Below are 21,099 nucleotides of genomic sequence, written 5' to 3' on the forward strand. Positions count from 1 at the left end.
GCGTAAGGGTGTCCTAACAGTGCCACCTTTTGGCAACTCAAATGGTATTACCATGTTACTTATTACAACAGTACTATATATAAATGTTATATACACATTATACACACAGTAAAAATCCTCAATATATAATTACGCATGGTAAGTCTATGCGTTGATGTGTAATACTTAAAACATGTTGTTGTTTTTTGCAAAAACAATATTTAATACATCAAAGTAAAAATGACTATGACTTAACATGTTAACATATTCAGCATCATGTCGTAAATAAAAATGTTTCAGGATATCACTGAAATCCATGGACCTATAACTTTGTGCAGCTCCTCGTCAAGCTTTTCACATTTAGCTGTTGAACTGCCCCTCTCACAGACTAGTATCACAAGCTGCGTCCGCAAGACATGCCATACTTACTGCATGTATCGTGATTTCAATAGTGTATCACACTTATAAAGTCTTTTCCTTTCCCGTGTGAACTACTGCACCTCACTCTTTTGGCGTGATGCATTTAATGCCCATTGATAAGCTCCGAGCTTGACAAAAAAAGCCCTGATGAGAGATACTCAGATAATTCCAAAGATTTGTAAATAACAGAAATAAACAACAGAAAATTAACAAATCACTTTTTTTTATCCAATTATTGTTGATTGCACTTGAACTCACCTCTCAGGTGGCTTCTCAGTATCTCTCTTTAGTGTATTTTTGTGAATCTGACATCTGGTTTACTCTATGATGGCACCTATTACTGTCTCCTCTAATGCCTTTGTATACTCTTCTGGACCAATCAGACACACACATCTGATTACTACCATGATAATATTGTGCAATTAAATGTTACTGTGATGTCAGGTCATTGTTTTAAAAAAGGATTAACGGTTTTTATGGTGTAATATGGGAGTTAACAGTGAGACAGGCTTTGAATCTGTCTAAGCAAACAGCTTAAAATGCTCTGAATGTGTTGTTTTTTTTTAATGATGAGTGGAGCTTCCACTCATTTTTTTTTTGTGTTTTTTAAATCTTTCTTCCTTCTTAGAAAAAGTGGGAGGGAGGCAGAATACAGAAACACCGGGAAGTAGCACTCTGGCACGTTTTGACCCTAGGCCAGCAGGGGTACATGTGGGAGGTTGGGGTGAGGGCGGGGGTGGGGTGGGTAGTTGGGGTGGAGCCACAATGTCTCAACATGTCAGCGATATTTTTGTCCATCCTCCCAGCTTGAAACAAAGTGAGTCTGATTGTTAAGCTGGGATGGGTGAGTTCACGGGAGGTTTGGTCAGTTACTCTGGTTGCAGACTGGTGGAAACTCATTCTCGTCATCCAGACAGACGGGGCCCTCGGCGAATTCGTGCTCTGGGATGACCTCGCCCTTCTGGGCTCCACCGTCCTCAGAGTAGCCTAGGGACAGGAGAGAGGAGGAGACAGGGTGTTTTTGTTCTCTCCTGCTACTGATAACATCCTTATATCCACTCTAAAAGTTCCTCTAGCATCAGCTGCTTTGCCTTTTTTTTATGCACAACCTGAGCAACCTCAATTTTATAGGTGCTTTAGATTTAGTTAATGAGTTGATGTTACTCTTTGCTTCACTAGAAGCAGAACAACATGTTTAGACATTACTCATTACCTCTAGCCCTCAATGAACTACTTTAAAGAGGAACTATGCAGGATTGTTTACCTTAATTAAACAGCTTCAGAGTAATTGTGATGGTTAAATAAATGACTTGAAGGGAGAATGGAGGCTCTCAGCCTTCCATGTAGCATCTCTTGGCTGAAAACCAACCTTGCAAGATCAGTGCCGCCGACCCAGTGTCCCAGATCTCGACGTGGCGGCACCGCAACACAAACGTGCCGCATAACCTTTAATCTCTTGTTTATGACAGATAAGACTACACAGATATACACATCGTATATGATACATAACGTTATCCACCGCTCTATTGATTGCTTTCTCGCCGCCTTCATTGAAAACATGCACATGACCGGGAGGAGGATTAGCAAAACAGTGGAAAAGCGAACAGACTTGCAGAGTTCCCCTTAAAAGTTAAAATTAAATCAAATAACTAATGCTCCTACAATACTTTGTAATATTTGACTTAAAGGGATAGTTCACTCAAAATTGAAATTTCACTCATTATCTACTCACCCTCATGTCGACTAAGGGCTGGGAGAAGTTTCAGAGTTATCCGTGGCTTCTCTGAGTTACAGGGGGTCTTGGCGTAGCAGTGCATGTCCATATAACTGTCTTCGTAACAAAAAGACACACCAAAAAACATCCAAATACCTCCATGCTGCCCGTATGTAATGTCCATCTTGTATTGAAGCCCCGAAATGCGAAATTGTCCCGAAAAAAATTAAATAAGTCTATATTTCAAGCTTGTTTTGTAGCGGAAGCTTCTCGAAGCTCCTCTTCCCGGTTCGTCAAATTTGGACAAACTGGGAAGAGGACAGACCCTGGTTCATCCAAATTTGACGAACCGGGAAGAGGAGCTTCCGCTACAAAACAAGCTTGAAATATAGACTTATTTAATTTTTTTCGGGACAATTTCACATTTCGGGGCTTCAATACAAGACGGACATTACATACGAGCAGCATGGAGATATTTGGATGTTTTTTGGTGTGTCTTTTTGTTACGAAGACAGTTGGTATCCATTTGCAACCGTTATATGGACATGCACTGCTACGCCAAGACCCCCTGTAACTCAGAGAAGGGACGGATAACTCTTAAACTTCTCCCAGCCCTTAGTCAACATGAGGGTGAGTAGATAATGAGTGCAATTTGAATTTTGGGTGAACTATTCTTTTAAGAGCAATTTTGCTTTGGATTTTAGTTTAACCTCCGTATTTGGGATATTATTTGCATTTGCATGTGTGTAAATAAAAAAGCTCTGTGTTAAAACAGGTTGGGGGGGTTACATAAGAGTGATTGAGTAGCTGAAATGTCATATTGTATAAGAGCCAGAAAAATGTAGCCTACAGGAGTAATAATAAGTATACATTTCAGGTTGCCAATGTCTTGGAAAGGTTTATGATGAGGCCTACCCATCAGAGTGGTGGAGGAGGGTGGGGTTGAAGGAAGTGCCACAGTGGCAGCGTACGATTGGCTGGGCGGCGGGGGAGAGACGTCCTCTGGTTTCTCCTCTTCCTTCTCCTCCACCTGCTCCTCGCTGGAGTCAAACAGCCTGGAGGAACAGAGTAGGCAAATACCACTGAGAAAAGCTTCCCAGCGTCACACTGTAAGACCCAATGGATTAGCCTAATTTGACTTTAGGAATTACATAGTTGTTAAAATAATAGTCAAATTAATGAGGATCAGGGTGCGAAGTAGAATAACAAGCTTTTAAATACTTGTTGGACACTTCATTGCAGTTTATTGTACATTTTGAGCAATTAATAATGTGCGATACAGTGCGTAAATACACATGCACAAACCTGTGTTTTTGTACAAGGACACACTCGCCTCCATCCTGTGGATCCACATTATAGATATAGAGATTCCCGTCTGAGGACGCCACCAGCAGGCGAGGGAGCTTCTGAATCCTGACAAACAAAACACACACCAGACACAAGATGTGAGTGAAGCTACACATAAAACACACTTCTTACCCAGCATGCCTCTCTAAGCTCCGTCTCTCAGCGCCTTACGTAGCCAGGGCGCAGATGTTCTTCAGGCCGAACATGTTGAGTCGTACGGTGGCGAAGGCTCTGTCCTGATGCATCATGTCAGACACCTGGGCAGGTAAATAGGTGCTGGCTGCCGTGAACATTTTACCCACGTATGCTGACCATGTGGGAGACTCCTCCTCTGGACTGGAAGGAGACAACATCAAAAATCAGATCAATACTGGAAGGGGGTTTCTGTCCATTTTTATCTTACATACTACACTAGATAATTATGCACTTTTTCCAAAAACAAACAGCTGGATTGCTTTACATCAGAAATACAGCAGAGGGTGCTGGTTGTTATATGAACTGTCCTTCGATGAACCACGAAAGGTTCAGAAAAGGACAACAAGACGGTTTGGAAATGAATAATGTAATGTTAATCTTCAAAAGGAAAACATCGTACGAGAGATATTAAAAAAAAAAAAATCCCCTTTGACAGAAACAATTTATTTTGACCTGGATTAAAAGTATGAGTGTTTACCTGGGGCTGTGCTGCTCCAGTTTAAAGATATGGACCGTCTCAGTGTTGCTGGAGGCACAAAGGAACTGGGCGTCTGCACTGAAGGACAATGAACTGATACTAACATATCTGAAACACACAAGAGATGAAAATAATAAGATTAAGTGAACATGTTTCATTGAAAACCGTAAATACAAGGATGAATGCACTATTTAATTAAGAGCAAATTATATTCGAAATAGTAATCCAGTATCTACACCACATTTTATCCATATTAGCCCAAATGTGGACTAATTATGACACTATGACTATTTTTTTCTATTGCATTTCTCTAATGTGTCTACAACAGTATTTCCCATTGCTTGCATTGAGGTCTTGACACAACCAACTGTCATCTGCTACTGAGCAGCAGGAATTAACACTCACTATTGAGGAATAGCAGCTTAATTTGACTAGTAGCCGTTAATCTTCTTCACTGTTCCTTCACAGTTGGATTATTTATGGTTTCTGATTTAACTATATGAAAATGAGCGCCAACCTTTTCATCCCTCGCCGGAATTCAAACAGTTTCTGTCCTTCAGGAACGCTGAACACTCTGATAACAGTACCCTGTGAAGCAGAAAACCGTTAGACTGTGGGGTAATAAAATAAAAAAGGGTGGGTAAAAGGGAAACAAGTCCTCACCTTCTCTGAAGCACTGGCCAGTTTGGTGCCAGAGGCATTGAAGGTGAGGGCTGCCAAGGGACTGTCATGGGCCTGAATCAGCGTCACAGTGCTCTGAAGGGGCAAACAAGTGTTATCTAGTGACATTGACACTGCTGCGTTTCCCTGTGGGCCTCTTCAAGAGACATGACAACAGCTGTAATTGAGTCACAGTTGCTGAATGTAACACAGCCTCACCAGGTTGTTGGCATCATAGATGGTGATCTCTCCGATGGAGGCATTGCCAGGGTACGCCAGGTAGGAGTTACTGTGGTTGACAGAGAGAGCACAGAGACCTACAAGGGAGCACAAAGAAGAGTTTAGACCGTTTTCTGTCTTTTGCCTTTCCTTGTTCTTATTTTCTTGTTTTTTTATCTTTCTTCCACATTCCTTAGGGACCAGTCCTACCAGTCGCTTCAAAATGGAGCGACGTACACTAAGTATTATCTATCTCATGGCATGAATAGTGAAACAAGGTCAGTAAAACCTGAATAGTTACAATAAAAAGCGCTTGGGCGTTTTCTCTACTCTCAAAATGCAAATAGTAATAATAGCTCATGTGGCAAACAAAATCATCCCCACTACCCAAGGAAGGGTTTTCTCAAAAACACAAAGCAAGCTATGAGTCTTTAGGTTGCATTTTTCGAGTTTGCTGTTATTGTTGTTGTTTGCCATTTGTTATGTTGTATAGCTATTAGTTTGCTAACTTTATTAGCTGGTTAAAATAGCAGCAGACAAGTACTAAGACTAATGTAGCATTTGCTCGCTCTGGTGTGTTACCAGTAGCATCTGGTGGCTAATGTTAGCAAACTATAGATAGATATTAAAGCAGAAGTAAGCGATATTTTTGTGTTAATATAAGTCTTAAATAGTTATATCTTCCGACAGCAATCACTTACATAGAGTGTTTGGACCGAAACACGGGTCTCTCAGTCACTCTGCTCTGCTCTGAGCCGAAGAGAAAACTTTACTCGTATCCTACAAGTTTTATCCAATGAGGAGAGAGAACGGCATGAAGGGCTGTGTGTGCAGCCAGAGCCAGTCTGGTGCAGCCCAGGGATGCGCCTGAATGTGGTGACGTAGGGACGAGGGCGGGGGCTGCTAACTCCATCGGCTGACAAGACGTTATGGTGCGTTCAAGGCAGCCCGTAACTCGTGTTTTTCCGACCTGTGAAGTCGTACCAGTTTGATCTGGTACGACTTCACAGGTCGGAAGTTACGAGTGGCCGTTATAGTGCACTGTCACAGGTAAAACAGGTCGGAAAAACACGAGTGGGTTGCCTGGAACGCTACAAAATCGTAAGTTGTGACTTGAAGCTGTAATTTATGGTTTCAAAAGCCTGCCTGGAACGCAGCATTAGCCAAAACGACCGGATCGCTTACTTCTGCTTTAATATACAACTGACATTGCTATTGTTTGCTGACTTTATGACTCTTCTCCAGTTGTGTGACCGCTCCACTATCATACTGTAAGCTACTTGTAGACATAGTGGTGCCAAAAATGACATATTGCTGCTTTAAAGTGAATAAATTAACACGATTTTAGTCATACTGGAAGAATGAATGTAATGTGTGTATCTGACTGATTGTACCTGAGGGATTGGTGGGTGTGTTGAGCAGGGTCTTGAGTAGTTTCATGTCTTTGATATTATGGATGTAGACCGATTCCTCCAGGCACACCACCAGCCGCTGGAGTGACAGCGGCACAGAGGTTAGCAATACAGAGACTGTTTGACAGCACAAAGCAGAAGGACTGCAGCAGGTGTGGAGAGGCCTATACTTCCTCTTTTCTTACCTGTCTGTTGAGCCTGACGGAGAGGATGTTGTTGGAGTAGCTGTAGTTGCAAATCTCTGTACCCTTCTTGAAGTGGTAAACGTTCATTCGCCGTGGCATGGACAGACTGACCACCACCACCAGGCTGCTGGAGAACAGCCGCTCCACTATATAAACATCTGGACACTCAACTGGGAAGGAACAAGAGGAAGACCGTGGATACTAGCTATGGAAACTTCAAATCAAACACTGCATCTCCCTATGCTATCAAATTCCAATGCTGCAATTTCACACACTTGACGTGCATTCTGCTAAGTGCCAACCATATTACTCACGAATAGACGCTGTCGGACAAAGAAGACCTTATTGAGCTAAAACTTCCTTAAACTGACTCCGGACTCTCTTATTTCAGTGAAGCTTTTGAGGATTAGAAAATTGAGCGTGCCTCTGTGTTTACCCCTGTACGCAGCAGAGCAAACATGCTGCAGCCTGTCTGGACTGTTGTGTGACCAAGGTGAACCTGACCACAGCTCAAATAATACTCTGTAGACTTGTCACTCAGGCAGGGGATGCTGCTGGTGTGTCACACTGTATGTTTAAGAAGTTTCACACATAGCCTACACACACTCCCAAACATGTATATCCTGTCTTAGCCTTAATATGGGAAGTGCCATTGAGAATAGTTATAGTTTCCTACCTCCCTCATGGATGCAGTCCAGTTTATCCACAGCAGTGACTGAGAAGAGTCGGTATCCAGTCTTGGTGCCCACTGACAGAGAACTGCAATACAATCACACAGATATACAACAAAGACCATATTACCAACCAAATCAGTATAAAACCTTAATAATAATGTACATTGATTTATTAGACTTAAAGTCCTCTGCCAGAGAGTGCAGTGAAATAATGCCAGAAACCTTTTTGACTGTGAAAAAACAGATAAGTGAATGGTTGTATGCTAAGAGTGACAGGCATGCAAATCAGAGGGTAATATCTCTATACACACTATTATTCACACACTACTACAGGATACTACAGGACATAGAGTCTATATAAAGTGTGGTATATGGTCACAGGCCTTGTGACAGTTAGTTTCCATTTGAATCATTCAGATAGCATGTGGTGAGTGTGATCTTTATATACTTGGAACATGTGCTGATAGGTAGTGCAGATGACTTCAAGTGTCACTAGTGCAATAGTAGCACGAGGCCCGCCTATAAGACCACAACCGATAGGAAGTGGTGACCAGAGCAGATCCAAGCTTTACTTCATCCAAGGAGGTGCTCTGAGTCTGTAGCCACATATGACAGGATTTCTTCCAGTCAAGTTTATCTTGTTCCGTTACATATCGTCCATTAAAATGTGTTAATCATCACAAAGAAGCTCATCTTATCTTATAATGGCTGAAGATGTTAGAAAGAAAAAAAAAGGGTGACAAATAGATAAGAAGGCCAGGCTGACTGTTTGACCCACTGCTTAGTTTTACAAGCAGAGCCAGAGGAGATGTTTGTGTAAGCAGACACGCCTGTAACAAAAGAAGTGGGTGCTGGATTTGTCTGTTAATTTGAAGTTTAAGCTCTTATGATCATTAACAATGGGACAATGGACATTAACAGTGGAAATATCATTGTTCAAAATATGTCAACACCTCATCATAAGGTGACACAGACACTTCTATCTGTAAAGCTGCTTTTATTATAAATGTTATAACCTCAGCATGATACATCTGCTCCCATTGTTGCATAATTATTAATTGGATATTAATGTTGTCATGCAGTGAGGGTGAATTAAGCAGGAGACATGCATGAAACACTTTGTTCCGTACATTGTTATTAAGCTGTGTCATATTACTTAACAGCCAGAAGTTTGGTTATCATCTGTGTACTTTAATGTGCAACAGGCCTGGAAGATTAACACAGTGGCTCTCAGGACTGATCTGGAAGTTTTCATAAGGCACAAGCAAGCAGTGTGCAGTTTCGTTTCGGATGCACACACATAGGCTACAACTGTGTGCCCATGGGTTCTTGGAAAAAGTAGCAAATATTGAAACAACGGTGTGTACATGCGGCTGTAAATAATTATGCAACAGTCAGGTGCATCAAGGAGATTGAGTTCAAGCTGGGCCCGGCCCGCAGGTCGCTTACGTGGTGTCCTGGTTAAACGAGGCGCAGATGAAGCCTCGGTGCACCGCGGGCCCGTCCGGGACTTCGTCCTGCGGCGACTCCATCCGAGCCGCCAGATCCGCTGTTCTTCCTCTCGCTCGCCGAGGTCGGAGGCCCTGGGCTCGGGTCGATCCCCGCTTCCCCCTCCTCTGCTCCCCGACTCCAAGCGCCACGCTCACACTCTTCAGGGAGAGGAATGTCCGGTCAGGCCACAGCTCCGGTGGCACACATCATCACACACATCATCACACACCGAGGCGACTAAACCCGAAGCTGAGCCGCACAGAAGACAAAGACGATCACACCTCCCTGATGGGCCGTGTTTCACTCACAGTCGGCCCACAGTGTTATTATTGTGTTATTAACTTTCAATATTCACACAGCAAAACAAAAACAGCTGATGGGAGGATGCGTCACTCGGAGCTGCGCGGCGATTGGCTGCTGGCGACATGTCGAGCCGTCTTATTGACAGTTTCTATTGGTCGAGTTTCATAAAGCCTTGAAATGATTTAACGATACAGCTGTCAATCGAATAAGAGCCGCCTTTTTAGAGGAAAAAGCTATTTATTGGCCAATTACACTCCCAGTCTTGTCACGAGGAATTGTTTTGATGATTTCATTGGATAAAAGACATGTATCAAGCTTTTTTTTTACGCCACATCAACGACAGAGAGAGAGAGGGAGAGAAAGAGAGAGAGAGATGTTCAACTGTTGGACAATTTTTTTGTTATTGTTAGACAAAAATCATCAAGAGTTTCAATATTTCGTTTTTATTGTTTGCTTTATTAGACACATGCATGTAGCCTACCGTTGTGTGTTGGCTATTGCACTACACTACATCTACTGCCTCTAGCCTATAATTTTGAAATGTTTGTACTTCACCTAAGTAGGCTATCATATATCCATTGTATTCTACTACTTTATACTTGGGAGTTATTCCGTGGGAATTACATGAGCTTTTTTTTTCTCACCACACTAACCTGATCCCTTGAGTTAGCTCTGCTCATGCAGACCATGCATGCATGCAAACGAAATGATCACCTTATCAGATTGTTAGCTGCATTCTCGGCTAGCTCAGATCCCACCACATTAATAGGCTATCATCTCTGCAACTCCATCCAACACCATGCAATCATGAGACACCTAGGGGCCACAATGTTGCTGACTAAATAAGTATTATTATTATTTTTTTATAATGAGCCATTACTTAATTGATACCTCTGTACTTCTATAGGAGTACAATTTTGAATGCACGACATACAACCTTATTTGCATATTATTTGACTCAATTTTTGTTATTTTTTTACATCACAAACAAGATCTAAGGTCTAAAAAACATTATCGGAATGCTCTGCTGCCTGAAGTGCACTCTGTAATATTTATCATTCTTCCAATGGGAATCTAATTCATCTGGGGAGCCCATTCCATGACCTCTGTTCCTGCCAAGACATGCATCAAATGTCCCCAAAATACAAGAATCCCCCCCAATGATTGAAATGAAATGACGTCCACACGTGCATTCTGCAGAGAATCAGATGGCTTTACCGACATCTCGACAGAGACAACGCAGAGAGATTCCCGTAATCAGGCAAGTTTTTAATCAGATATGAATGGATTTTTTTTTATTTTCTAAACTTTCCTTGACGTCACGGTTTCCGTGCAGTCCCCTTTAAGGTTGCCAGGGGTTACGAGCTCACATGTCAGAACGAGGAGAATTGACGTCAGTGACGGCTGTTGATTGGTTCTCAGCCGTATCCGGTGGGGCAGCGGTCCAGGGCTCGGGAAAAAAATCGAAGCGAGGAGGATCTGGTAACGGTACGCTTTGAAAAATATCGTCCATCCCGAGTCGCTACCGAAGGGCTCGGCAAGAATTTACAGTTTCTTGTGAGTATTTGCCGTCTTTCGCTCCGTGTAACATATGACCTCTGGATAGGTGAAATTTGTTTGCTCCGTCTCTCGTTTGTTTATGATAGAACTCAAGATGGCGTCATTGGAAGAGAGCTTTGCCTTTGCACGGAGCTAGCCAGCTAGGCATCAAACTAGACACACTCTCTAACACTACGCAGGTTAAAAATAGTTAAGCGAAAGTGTAACTAATTTAGTATCCGTTTGTATTTTGTCTTTACTGCTCATTTTCTGTATTTATAGTAGATAGTATTTTAGCATTTGTCTGCTCGCCGTAAGTTACTTGGCTGCAGCCGTCAGCCTCTTCATGGAGCCTTCCTGACCTAGACGATGTTACACACAGGGCATTTGCTCATAGTCTCTAAAGGCGGCAACACATACTCAGTCTTAACACTATTAGATGCGTTATATCATCAATCCCCCGGTATAGTCCGTTGTCAGTTGCTCAGCAAGGTCATTTGTGCATCGCAGTGTTTTTTTCTAATTTAATTGACAGCCTGCCTCTTAGTGAATAGCAGAGGTGATGCTGCAGCTCAGTAACTGAATTAAAGAATTAACATGTTAATTGTACACTTTGATTACTTTAAGATGCCAATCTAAATACAACTAACTGATTATATCATACCGAGGAGCCAGTAGTCTTAGCTCTTAATTTAACCCACCTGGTCTGTAAACAGTATCATTTGTCACTTGGTTATTCCTGTGGCAGGTTTAGATTAAAGCAAGTCTGCCAAGTTTCCACTACAAGTGTAGTTAGTTGCATGAAGCTTGTGCCAACCTCATCTTTGATAACATGGCTAGTAATCTCCCTTGGGCCTTGTCAGATTAGAAAATATCCCAATCCTATTATGTTGATGCACATGCATGATACACTTGCAGGGACAGGGTGAATCGGTCTGTTTTCTACAAAGGACCCGCTGTTCACTCGTTTTCTCATCTGAACTGCACATAGTGGTTACAACAGGGCTTTAGAGGCCTTTCCTAAGAGCTACCCAAAGAAGTTGATATCACAGGCTGATCAGATGATCTGGGATCTGTCAGGGTATTTTACTCGGCAACAGTATTGTGACCTGAAATGTTGAATCCTCAAGCAAGTGCACTTGTTTTTATGGTTTAGTCTGTTTCAGATTGGATTGATTCACTGGCCTTCACTTAACCGTTTGTCTAAAATTAGGCCTTGGCTATGACACTGTTTCAGCCACTGAGATAGAGGGCTTCATTCAGGCTGGTGAGAAACATAACTTGTTTTGAGTAAATAAACCTAACACAGACAGTGTGCCTGGCCCAGTTTGTTGTGTGTAGTTAGAAATGTGTGATCACATCATATGACCAGTTTTCACTCCTGACACTTAGAAGCTCTCAGACTCCATAGTGCCAAAACAACACCCTGTCTTTCTGTGCCTTCTCACTCTGGTTCTACTTTTCTCACGTTCTCACGTTTTTTTTGTCTGTCTGTCTGTCTGTTTCTCATCACGACACACAAGCGCTTTTATTCTGTGTCACTCTTTGGCAACCCAGTGAATCTGTGTTGGACAGCGATGACCTAAAATCGTGCTCCTTCTTCTCGTTACTGTCCACTCTCTCCAGAACAAAGGTTAGAGGTCACAGAGCAGGGTTGCAGTTGTCGTCATGGCATCTGGAAGTACGAGCAGCGAGGAGGAGCGGAGCCTGAGGGAGTGTGAGCAGTACGTGCAGAAACACAACATTCAACAGCTGCTGAAGGACTGCATTGTCCAGCTGTGCACCTCCAGGCCAGACAGGCCCATGGCCTTCCTCAGGGAGTACTTTGAGAGGCTGGAGAAGGTTTGTATATGTTATTGGATTTTTGTTTGTTTGCTCTTACTGGTCAGTGAATGGAAAACAAATAATTTTACAGTGAAAGCTGAGCATTGCATATTCTCATATTACACCATGAAGGTAATGTCCCAAATGCCAGCTATTATTTTCTATCCCAAACTGTGTTTATTTACACTTGGACAGTGTTTCTTTACTTCTCAGGCAAAAATCACAACCTTATTAAATAAATGTGTTATTTCAACAAACTGGAAGTTTAGCTTAAAGCACTTGGTATGTTCATGATGTTATCAGTCCCTTTGCTCTTCATGTTTGGGATTAAATTATACATTTTATTAAGTGAGTACAGCAGTTTGGCCAGACACACATGGTATTAGCTAAAAGATTCTGTAATGTATTCAAATTAATTAGGGCTCTACCAAGCTTCCTGACACATTCAAATTCTTTTATTCACAACTATTTGTGTAAGTTTGGTTTTTTGAGTGAAGAAAAACATCTAATATGATTTCTGTAAACAGTATGTAAATTCACACTAGGGAGGAGAGGCCATGCACAAAACAAGATGCTTCATTTACCATAACTGCCAGTAAAAATATCACTGAGCAAAGTCCTTGATGCTGATGTTGATTAAATTGCTCATCTAATTGAATTAAAATACACAACTGCACATACACTAAATCAAATTTCACATTTATTACTATTAATTGCTTACAAATATTTTTTTTCTGAAACTATTGCTTGCTTACTATCTAGAACCAATCTTCAACAATTCATGCTATTCCCAACCATTTCATACAGCCCTCTTCTTACATGTTTTAGTTTTACTCTTCAGATATTGTTTCATCTCTTCAAAATTGCTTCAGCAGTTTCTTCACTTAATTCAGCATTGTTTCAACAATTTATTCAACTCATTTAGCTTCCAGCTTTCAGCATTCACCCGTATTTCCTTCAGGAAATGCATTCTCTAGTTGCTTACAAATGTTTTTTTGCCTGAAACTGTTGCTTGCTTACTATCTAGAAACATTTAAGACCAAGATTAGGTGATTTCTTCAGCCACATGTCAGTTTGTTTGTTTTTATAAATACTCACTTCACATCAACATCCCACCTGTGTATCTTTAGCTATACAAAGACAAAAAACATAATTTATGTTGCATTTTATGTGTTTATGTACATTGTATAGCACTTAATTACTCTAGCAGCTTTAAACCCTGCTGGCTTTGCCTCACTGACTCCATCCCCTCGCTGTGTTCCAGGAGGAGGCCAAGCAGATTCAGAACCAACAGAAGGCCAGCAGTTCTCGTTCAGACTCGCGCGACGAGGAGGTGTCTCCACCCATGAATCCTGTGGTGAAGGGTCGTCGGCGGAGAGGAGCGTTCAGCGCAGAGGTTTACACAGAGGAGGACGCAGCCTCATATGTCAGAAAGGTACAAGCAAGAAGCAACAAAGTCTATGAGAATGTTGCAACACTTAACATCTACAGCAACAATCTGATACCAGTGATAATGACTGATGATTTTCAGTGCAGTGTATTTGTGCTAAAACACCAAACATGTTTGTGTCACCTCAGGTCATTCCAAAAGACTACAAGACGATGGCAGCGTTGGCCAAAGCTATCGAAAAGAATGTGCTCTTCTCGCACCTGGATGACAATGAGAGGAGGTACCTATAAAACCATTTTTGTTTTGTTTTGTTTTGTATTTTTTCCCCCAGCTCATTAACTCACAAATCTTTTTCTCTCCAGTGACATCTTTGATGCAATGTTTCCAGTCACCTACATCGCTGGGGAAACGGTTATTCTGCAGGGTAAGGCTACATCTTTTTCAGAATTACTTACCGTACTTTTACTACTTTATCAGTGCAACTCTCATGTTAATATTTTCATTATGTGCATTCAGGTGACGAAGGTGACAATTTCTATGTTATCGACCAAGGGGAGATGGATGTAAGTATCTGATGCTAAACATGGAGAGATGGAAATGTTTAACTACTAACAACAATAGTGTGAAGTTTTCAGTTTTTTCTGCTTCCCTTTTGGTTTTTGTCACTGCTGCGATTCAATTCCTCCGTTTGTGTCCTGTTCATCTGAAAGGTCTATGTGAACAATGAATGGGTGACCAGCATTGGAGAAGGCGGTAGCTTCGGAGAGCTGGCCCTGATCTATGGCACTCCGAGGGCGGCCACAGTCAGAGCCAAGACCAATGTCAAGCTGTGGGGCATCGACAGAGACAGCTACAGGAGAATACTTATGGTGAGGAAATATTTTTGGTCTTTTCTTGTAATCTAGTTTATCTTTTTCTTAATGGTTTCACTTTTACACTAATGCATCTTTTTTTCTTTAGGGAAGCACTTTGAGAAAGAGAAAGATGTACGAGGAATTCCTCAGGAAAGTGTCCATTTTGGGTGGGTTTATTTTTATTTTTTTAAATAAGCCATGTCACAAAACATAAAAATAGAATAAGAGAAGTGTTTCACTGGTGCTGAGATAAAAATAGGATGAAAGAGAATTCAAAAATATCTCACCTTAAAACAACACCAGTAACTTTCAGGAGAGATCTTCTTTTTGTCATTTCATCTGATAACTTTGTTCTGTGTTCTCCCTCCTCAGAGTCTCTTGACAAATGGGAGCGTCTGACAGTTGCTGACGCCTTGGAGCCCGTCCAGTTTGAGGACGGACAGAAGATCGTCGTGCAGGGAGAGCCTGGAGATGAGTTCTTCATCATCTTGGAGGTAAAGACACTCGGATCGCTAAGTCTCTTCACACACACAGTTTCATACTGGAGATGAGAGATCTGTCAGAATCCCAGGGTTTTACCTTGGAAGTCTGAAGAGATGAAAAAATGAGTTAACAGGCTCAGCACGGTCGAATTATTGGGGGGCATCTGCCCATTGTTGATTGTTTTATCAGTGGCACTTCAGCTGAGCTACTTCAATACACACACGCCCTCTGGTGGTGATGGAACAACATTGCCTCACCCTCAACACATTTGTTCTGGAGCTGAAATGATTAGTTGATTAAATGAGTGGTCACTCAGCAGAAAATGAATCAGCAAGTATTTTTATGATTTATTAATCATGTAAAAAAAAAAAAAAAAGCCAAATATTTAACAGTCCTGGCTACTTTAAATATGATCGTTTGTTGCCTTTTCATGATTGATTGATTCATGATTAAACTGGCATCTCTTGGCTTGGTGGGACAGACAAATAAAGCAATTTAAACAATTGAACTTTTACTCAATGAAATAATGAGATTACATCACATTTTGTTATTAAATGTCTTTCTTGATATTTTATAGACAGATTAATTAACAACCATTAGATGCATCAATGATACCAACTGCTCATTGGTATTAATTTGTTGACACAGAGACAGGGGCCTACATTCTTCTACATGCTTCATTACTTACATCTGCGTTTCTACTTCTTCACTGTTCTTTTTGTTTAATTAATTGAAAAATATGTTTCTGAATGTTTTTTGAGTATGATGACTATTATAATGGGGGAAAAAACATAATTTCACGTAAAACAGTATAAAAGTAACAATAAAGCATGATTGATGGATGATTATTTAGTTTGTAGCTCGGTTGTTTTAAAGGATAACCAGTGATTTGAAAACTTCTTTAATGATATCAGAAGCATTTCAGTCATTCACTCGTTTACAGAATTTACCCTTATGGAAGTAATGATAGGTTTTCCTCTGATGCAGCCAAACTGATGTGTGTGTTTGTGTCTTTCTCAGGGTTCTGCAGCTGTGTTGCAGCGTCGCTCAGAGAACGAAGAGTTTGTTGAAGTGGGGAGATTAGGACCATCTGACTACTTTGGTAAGAACAAAATCATTATCGCGACAGGCTTTTATTTCATTAAACCAATTAGTATTTTTGTAAGTGATGTGACAGGAAGGAACACCGCTCTAGTGGCTCTGAACCCAAAATGAGTTCCTGTAGTTTTTGCTGAAAACACTCTCTTTGTGTCTTACTGAAGGATGACTGGTTTTTGAGGTTTCCTTTGTGTTTTGTGTTCTGCAGGTGAGATTGCTCTGTTGATGAACCGTCCTCGTGCTGCCACCGTGGTCGCCCGCGGCCCGCTGAAGTGCGTCAAGCTGGACCGGCCTCGCTTCGAGCGCGTCCTGGGCCCCTGTTCAGACATTCTCAAACGTAACATCCAACAGTACAACAGCTTTGTCTCGCTGTCTGTCTGAAGGGGGCGTCTCTCCCCACCCACCCTCCCTCTCCCTCCACCCCTCTTCCTCCTCCTCTCCTTTTAGACCCAGGGTCCACCAATGCAATTTGCTTTTTGTCACTTTCTTCTTCTTCTTTCTTTTCACTTCTTTTTTTTTTTCTTCCCCCTCTTTGTTTTACACACAGACACACACACACAGACACACACACAGATCATTTTGTTGTTACCACCTGTCAGGCAGAGGTGACTTTTAGCCATTCACCAGCGCTTGTACCAGCTGCTGTATGCTACCATGTAGGCACAGTTACACCACATGTTACCTATGTTATATCTGTATTTGCTGGTTACGCTCTCTTTTTGACTTCAACACAAACACATGGATTGTTAGGGGATCTGAAAGACATTTGGGTCTCAGACTGATGAGACAGGACAATCAAACTTTACAATGGCGCTTTTGGTGAATTTGTTACAGATTTACGTTGTAGATTGAAGTGAAGAGGAACGCTTCTCCCCCATTTTCAGAGTTTTGCTTTCTGACATCAGTTAGCCTGGTTAGGTAAACAGCATAGAGCAGAACCTAGGAACTATTAGAGGGCAGGAAGAATAAGACTGCTTCAACTTTGGTTTTAAGGTTTCAGCTGTGATATGATGCTCCATTTGTTATTTTTTGGTTACCTTACCTGATTGGTATGATGAGACGATGATTTTGCGTAGTTTGAGAGCTTTTATTTAATTGTGCAGCTACCAGGCTAGTGCCAAATGTCGATTATTATTACATCACAAAGATGCATAGCCGTGGAAATGCAGTGCGTGTTTTGTTCCCTGACTATTTGCAGCTCCAAACCGGAAGTAGTTATTACCCTTACTGTCCTCTTAATCAGTAGAATGACCATACAAAAACTGCCTTGACTACTCTGAGGAAAAAAAGAAAGGGAAAAAAAAAAAATCAAGAGTATTAAGTGTATTTCAGTATTCAATTTTTTAGTATATACCAAATAACTTGGTCACTCTTCTGCTATGGTTTGTAATCAAAATGTTATCATAGTATAGTTAAAACGATCATAGTTCTATTATTATCATTGATTAAATGATAAATTTATGGTTTGGAGTGATGGTGATCTAAAAAAAAATATGTTAAACTGTCTTTTGTAAACACTTATTTTTCCATCAATTCTATTTTAGGTGTCCAGTGCCACAAAGTAAATAAATGCTTCTTCTTGTCAACTGACAAAACAGTATGTAATTGTATTGTGTAAAAAAAAAAAACATCATGGGTTAAAACTTTTTAAAATAGATCAAAAGGGTAACTACAGGTTTAATGAAGTGATGTTTTGGGGGAAAAAACAACTGAGAGATGGTTTATGGATTTTTAGGACATCTGAAGTATTTATGCATCAAAGCGTCACAGGTGAGCTGACAGGCAGAGTGAGCAGGTATTTATTTAAAACTAGTGTCATTGCTTATTGCCTATTTGAAAAGGTGGCCGTCTTCTCATCAGAGTAGCTTGTGATCTGTTCTCTATGCTTACTTGGCATGATGTTTTAGGCATCCAGTGATCCGGTATGAATGGAAGCGTGAATTAAAAAAAGAAAAAAGAAAAAAAAAAACCTGCCCTGCACCTGCGTGCACAAGCAGGTCAGATATTTGGTTTGTTACTCCCTAGCTTCATGACTATTTAGATGGCATAAAATGTTAAGTCTGTCTTTCTTTCTTTTCTTTCTTTTTTTTGTTTTTTAAAGATCTTTACCAAATCACACAATGTTGACTTATGGATTATAGACTTAACTCTTCATTCCTGCCTCACTGTCTGTTACCAGTTTCTGTTTTGTCTCATTCAAAGCTCTTGTATTTGCTTAGAATTGAGATACATGTTTGTTCGTCTATGAAGATTTGATTTTGGTGCCGATCGCAGGGTAGTCAGGATAGCGATGACGAGAGCTTTTGTTTATGGACACGAGTGTGTTTTTCTTTACAGTTAAAATCAAGCATCTTCATTTTGTTTCCCCGCTAACCCTCAGGTTGTCCTTGTGGGTGAGGTTACATGTGGATTCTTTTAGTCCATTGGCAACACATCCTGTTTATCCTGATCCACAGGAAGTGACTCCGTTAGGGGCGAGGGTTTGATTCACCTTTGTCAAAATATTGTTTTCATGTAAATAGCAGCAGCATCGGTTTTATTCCAAAATGTTTTTAGCCACACTGCAATTGTCCCGGTTTGCCTTAGCTTACCTAACCTGGGCTTACAGTAGTAGTTGGTCACTCCTGCTAGCCCGACCTTCAGTGAGTTTGTTAGACCTGCAGCAAGAGAGCTGCAGGCGATCAGAGGACCATTCTTTTTCTATTCTACCCTGTATTCAGTTTGACCTCCTGTATGTGCAAAGATGTTTCTCCTTTTGGTATAGATTGTTCCAGATGGCAGTTTAAGCAATAAAAAAGTAAAAATGATTCAGCTTTTCCTCAGGCTTCGTTTTTTTATTCAACACTTGTGTTATTGTTGGGGTGATGTTGGTTGAGTTCATGATGCCTATTGCAAAAACTGTTCTTTTTAATGTCACAGCGATGTGGAATTTGTTACGAAGGCAATGAAACTACACAGTTACAACAGTTACTTTAATTATCAGTTATTCTCTTGATCATTAACCAGTTAATTGTGTCATATAATGAATTTCAGGCAATACTGAAAACATGAAAAATGTTCAAGACCAAAATCCAAATCCATAAGAGATTTTTTTTTTTTTGTAATTTTATAAAATGGATAAAGCGGCAAATATTCATAATGTAAATACTTTTTTGCCAGATTTTTTTTTCTTCAGTATAGTTGCCAATGATTTATCAGTGAATTGCTGTAGTTTTTTGTCAATATTGGCTGTGAGGAGATAAAAACTGAGCAGACTGTCTCTGAAGTTGAGGAGCTGTGTGGCTCCTGTTAGGTATGCAATATGAAATCTGTCCACTAGGGGGAAACATAATAGTGTTATAAATTTATAGAAGAACAACAATCCCTGGTTTTCATTCATTCCTGCACAAAAACTCAAATGGCCATTTATATTGTAATCTATACCTACATTAATGTACACCTCCTCTTATTCCTCTCTAGTAAACATATTATTCTGAACATACTTTGTCTGGTTAATGATACTTTCTCACTCTCTCTGTGTTTTTCCTTTAAGAGAATTTTTATGACTTAAGACAACTTAGGTCATGTTTCCGTGCAGTGATATTTTCAAACAATGAGCTAAAAGTTTTAAACTAGATTATTAACAATAGTTCTTGGCTCTGGCAAGTCCCAGCATGCTGCTTTAAATTTGTTGCTGGTAGATATTTGGACGTTGGAAAAGTTCAGTCTGTTCCTTCCTCTTCTAATTGGCTGTCCTTCATTTTTTGACAAGGTTTTAAAATGTTTATTCCTGTTGCTAGGTTTTAGTGAAGATATACTACATAAATGCTGAACAAATGTACCTCTAGTTAAGAACACATTTCATCATATGGCAGAGGCTTATCAACCTCCCTCTGCCTGCTTTCAAGATTCACCAACTCTTCAGATCTCTTAAAAATAGTTGTGGTTATCCGTCTTACTTCACATCCTGGAACGTATCAGGACTGTGGGATGAGAACAAAGAAAACAAGGAAGGCCAAAGCTCAGACACGCTCACAGAGGACAACAACACACTCCGAGATTTATACTGGACATAAAAAGTCGAAGAAGTGAAAAGTTGGCCTGGTCCACAACTATTATGGAGGTGGGGTTTTACTGTTATTAGTTAGTTGTTTTGGGTCTGCTCACCATGTCTATGTCTCAGCCCAGGGGCGGAGTGGCCATCGGGAGGACCGGGAGATTTCCCGGTCGGCCGGCGGCCAATAAACTCAAGTGAGCCGGCCCGCAAGCTGCCCTGCGTGGCCGTGTGGTGCTCACGAGTTAAAAGTTACATTTATTGCAAGCCCCCATGAAAATCTCCAAACTCTACCTCTACACCTATTAAGCAAGTCCATCCATTATTTGTACCCCTTCATGTCTCTCTACCTCTCACTCATGGTTGCGATAGTGAATCAGACTCTCATCAATCCAGCCTACTAAATGATTTTTGTTTAGCCTCCTATCTTTATCTAATTATTTCTGTTCAATGTTACAGAACTTTCATGACCACAAAATATAAAAATAACCAGCAATTTAATTTGTTTGTTTGTTCTTAAACTAATGTCGAATGGTGCAAAGCCTCATGGGAAATGCGTCAGCCTGTCACTGTGAAAGTTATCATTAAACTAGCGGCTACGGCTAAAAACAGATCGACTCACGGAAGCTACCCAGCAATCCTTATCAGTCCTGCCCGTGTGTTACGTAATCTATAAATTATATTAATTTAACAAGACAACACAGTCCGTGCTTTACTGTGAGTGGGCCAGTGCGCGTCGGTACGCGGACCGCGGTACCGTTACGAGCCGGAACCTCTCACATCACAGCAGCAGCTGCTCTG

At 40.9% G+C, this 21,099-nt stretch overlaps 2 protein-coding genes across 2 annotated transcripts; one reads left to right on the forward strand and one right to left on the reverse strand.

Annotated features, from left to right (window-relative positions):
- Positions 1–1,147: 1,147 nt before the first annotated feature.
- Positions 1,148–9,157, reverse strand: LOC311002932 (WD repeat domain phosphoinositide-interacting protein 1-like). Its single transcript, XM_083994534.1, has 12 exons — positions 8,733–9,157; positions 7,286–7,368; positions 6,610–6,779; positions 6,407–6,503; positions 5,013–5,110; positions 4,797–4,889; positions 4,651–4,721; positions 4,134–4,241; positions 3,632–3,796; positions 3,419–3,526; positions 3,029–3,168; positions 1,148–1,386 (listed from the first exon to the last, which is right to left on the reverse strand). Exons 1-12 carry the CDS (start codon positions 8,813–8,815, stop codon positions 1,265–1,267), a joined length of 1,338 nt encoding a protein of 445 aa, XP_083850660.1. The 5' UTR covers positions 8,816–9,157; the 3' UTR covers positions 1,148–1,264.
- Positions 9,158–10,502: 1,345 nt separating this feature from the next.
- LOC311002988 (cAMP-dependent protein kinase type I-alpha regulatory subunit) lies at positions 10,503–19,072 on the forward strand. The gene is made up of 11 exons (XM_083994622.1): positions 10,503–10,634; positions 12,243–12,458; positions 13,705–13,875; positions 14,019–14,110; positions 14,193–14,254; positions 14,347–14,393; positions 14,541–14,699; positions 14,791–14,851; positions 15,057–15,178; positions 16,188–16,269; positions 16,474–19,072. The coding sequence occupies exons 2-11, from the start codon at positions 12,285–12,287 to the stop codon at positions 16,644–16,646; spliced, it is 1,143 nt and encodes a 380-aa protein (XP_083850748.1). The 5' UTR covers positions 10,503–10,634; positions 12,243–12,284; the 3' UTR covers positions 16,647–19,072.
- The last annotated feature ends 2,027 nt before the right edge of the window (positions 19,073–21,099 follow it).

This window comes from Trachurus trachurus (assembly GCF_905171665.1).
Source record: "Trachurus trachurus genome assembly, chromosome: 19".
Lineage (NCBI taxonomy): Eukaryota > Metazoa > Chordata > Actinopteri > Carangiformes > Carangidae > Trachurus > Trachurus trachurus.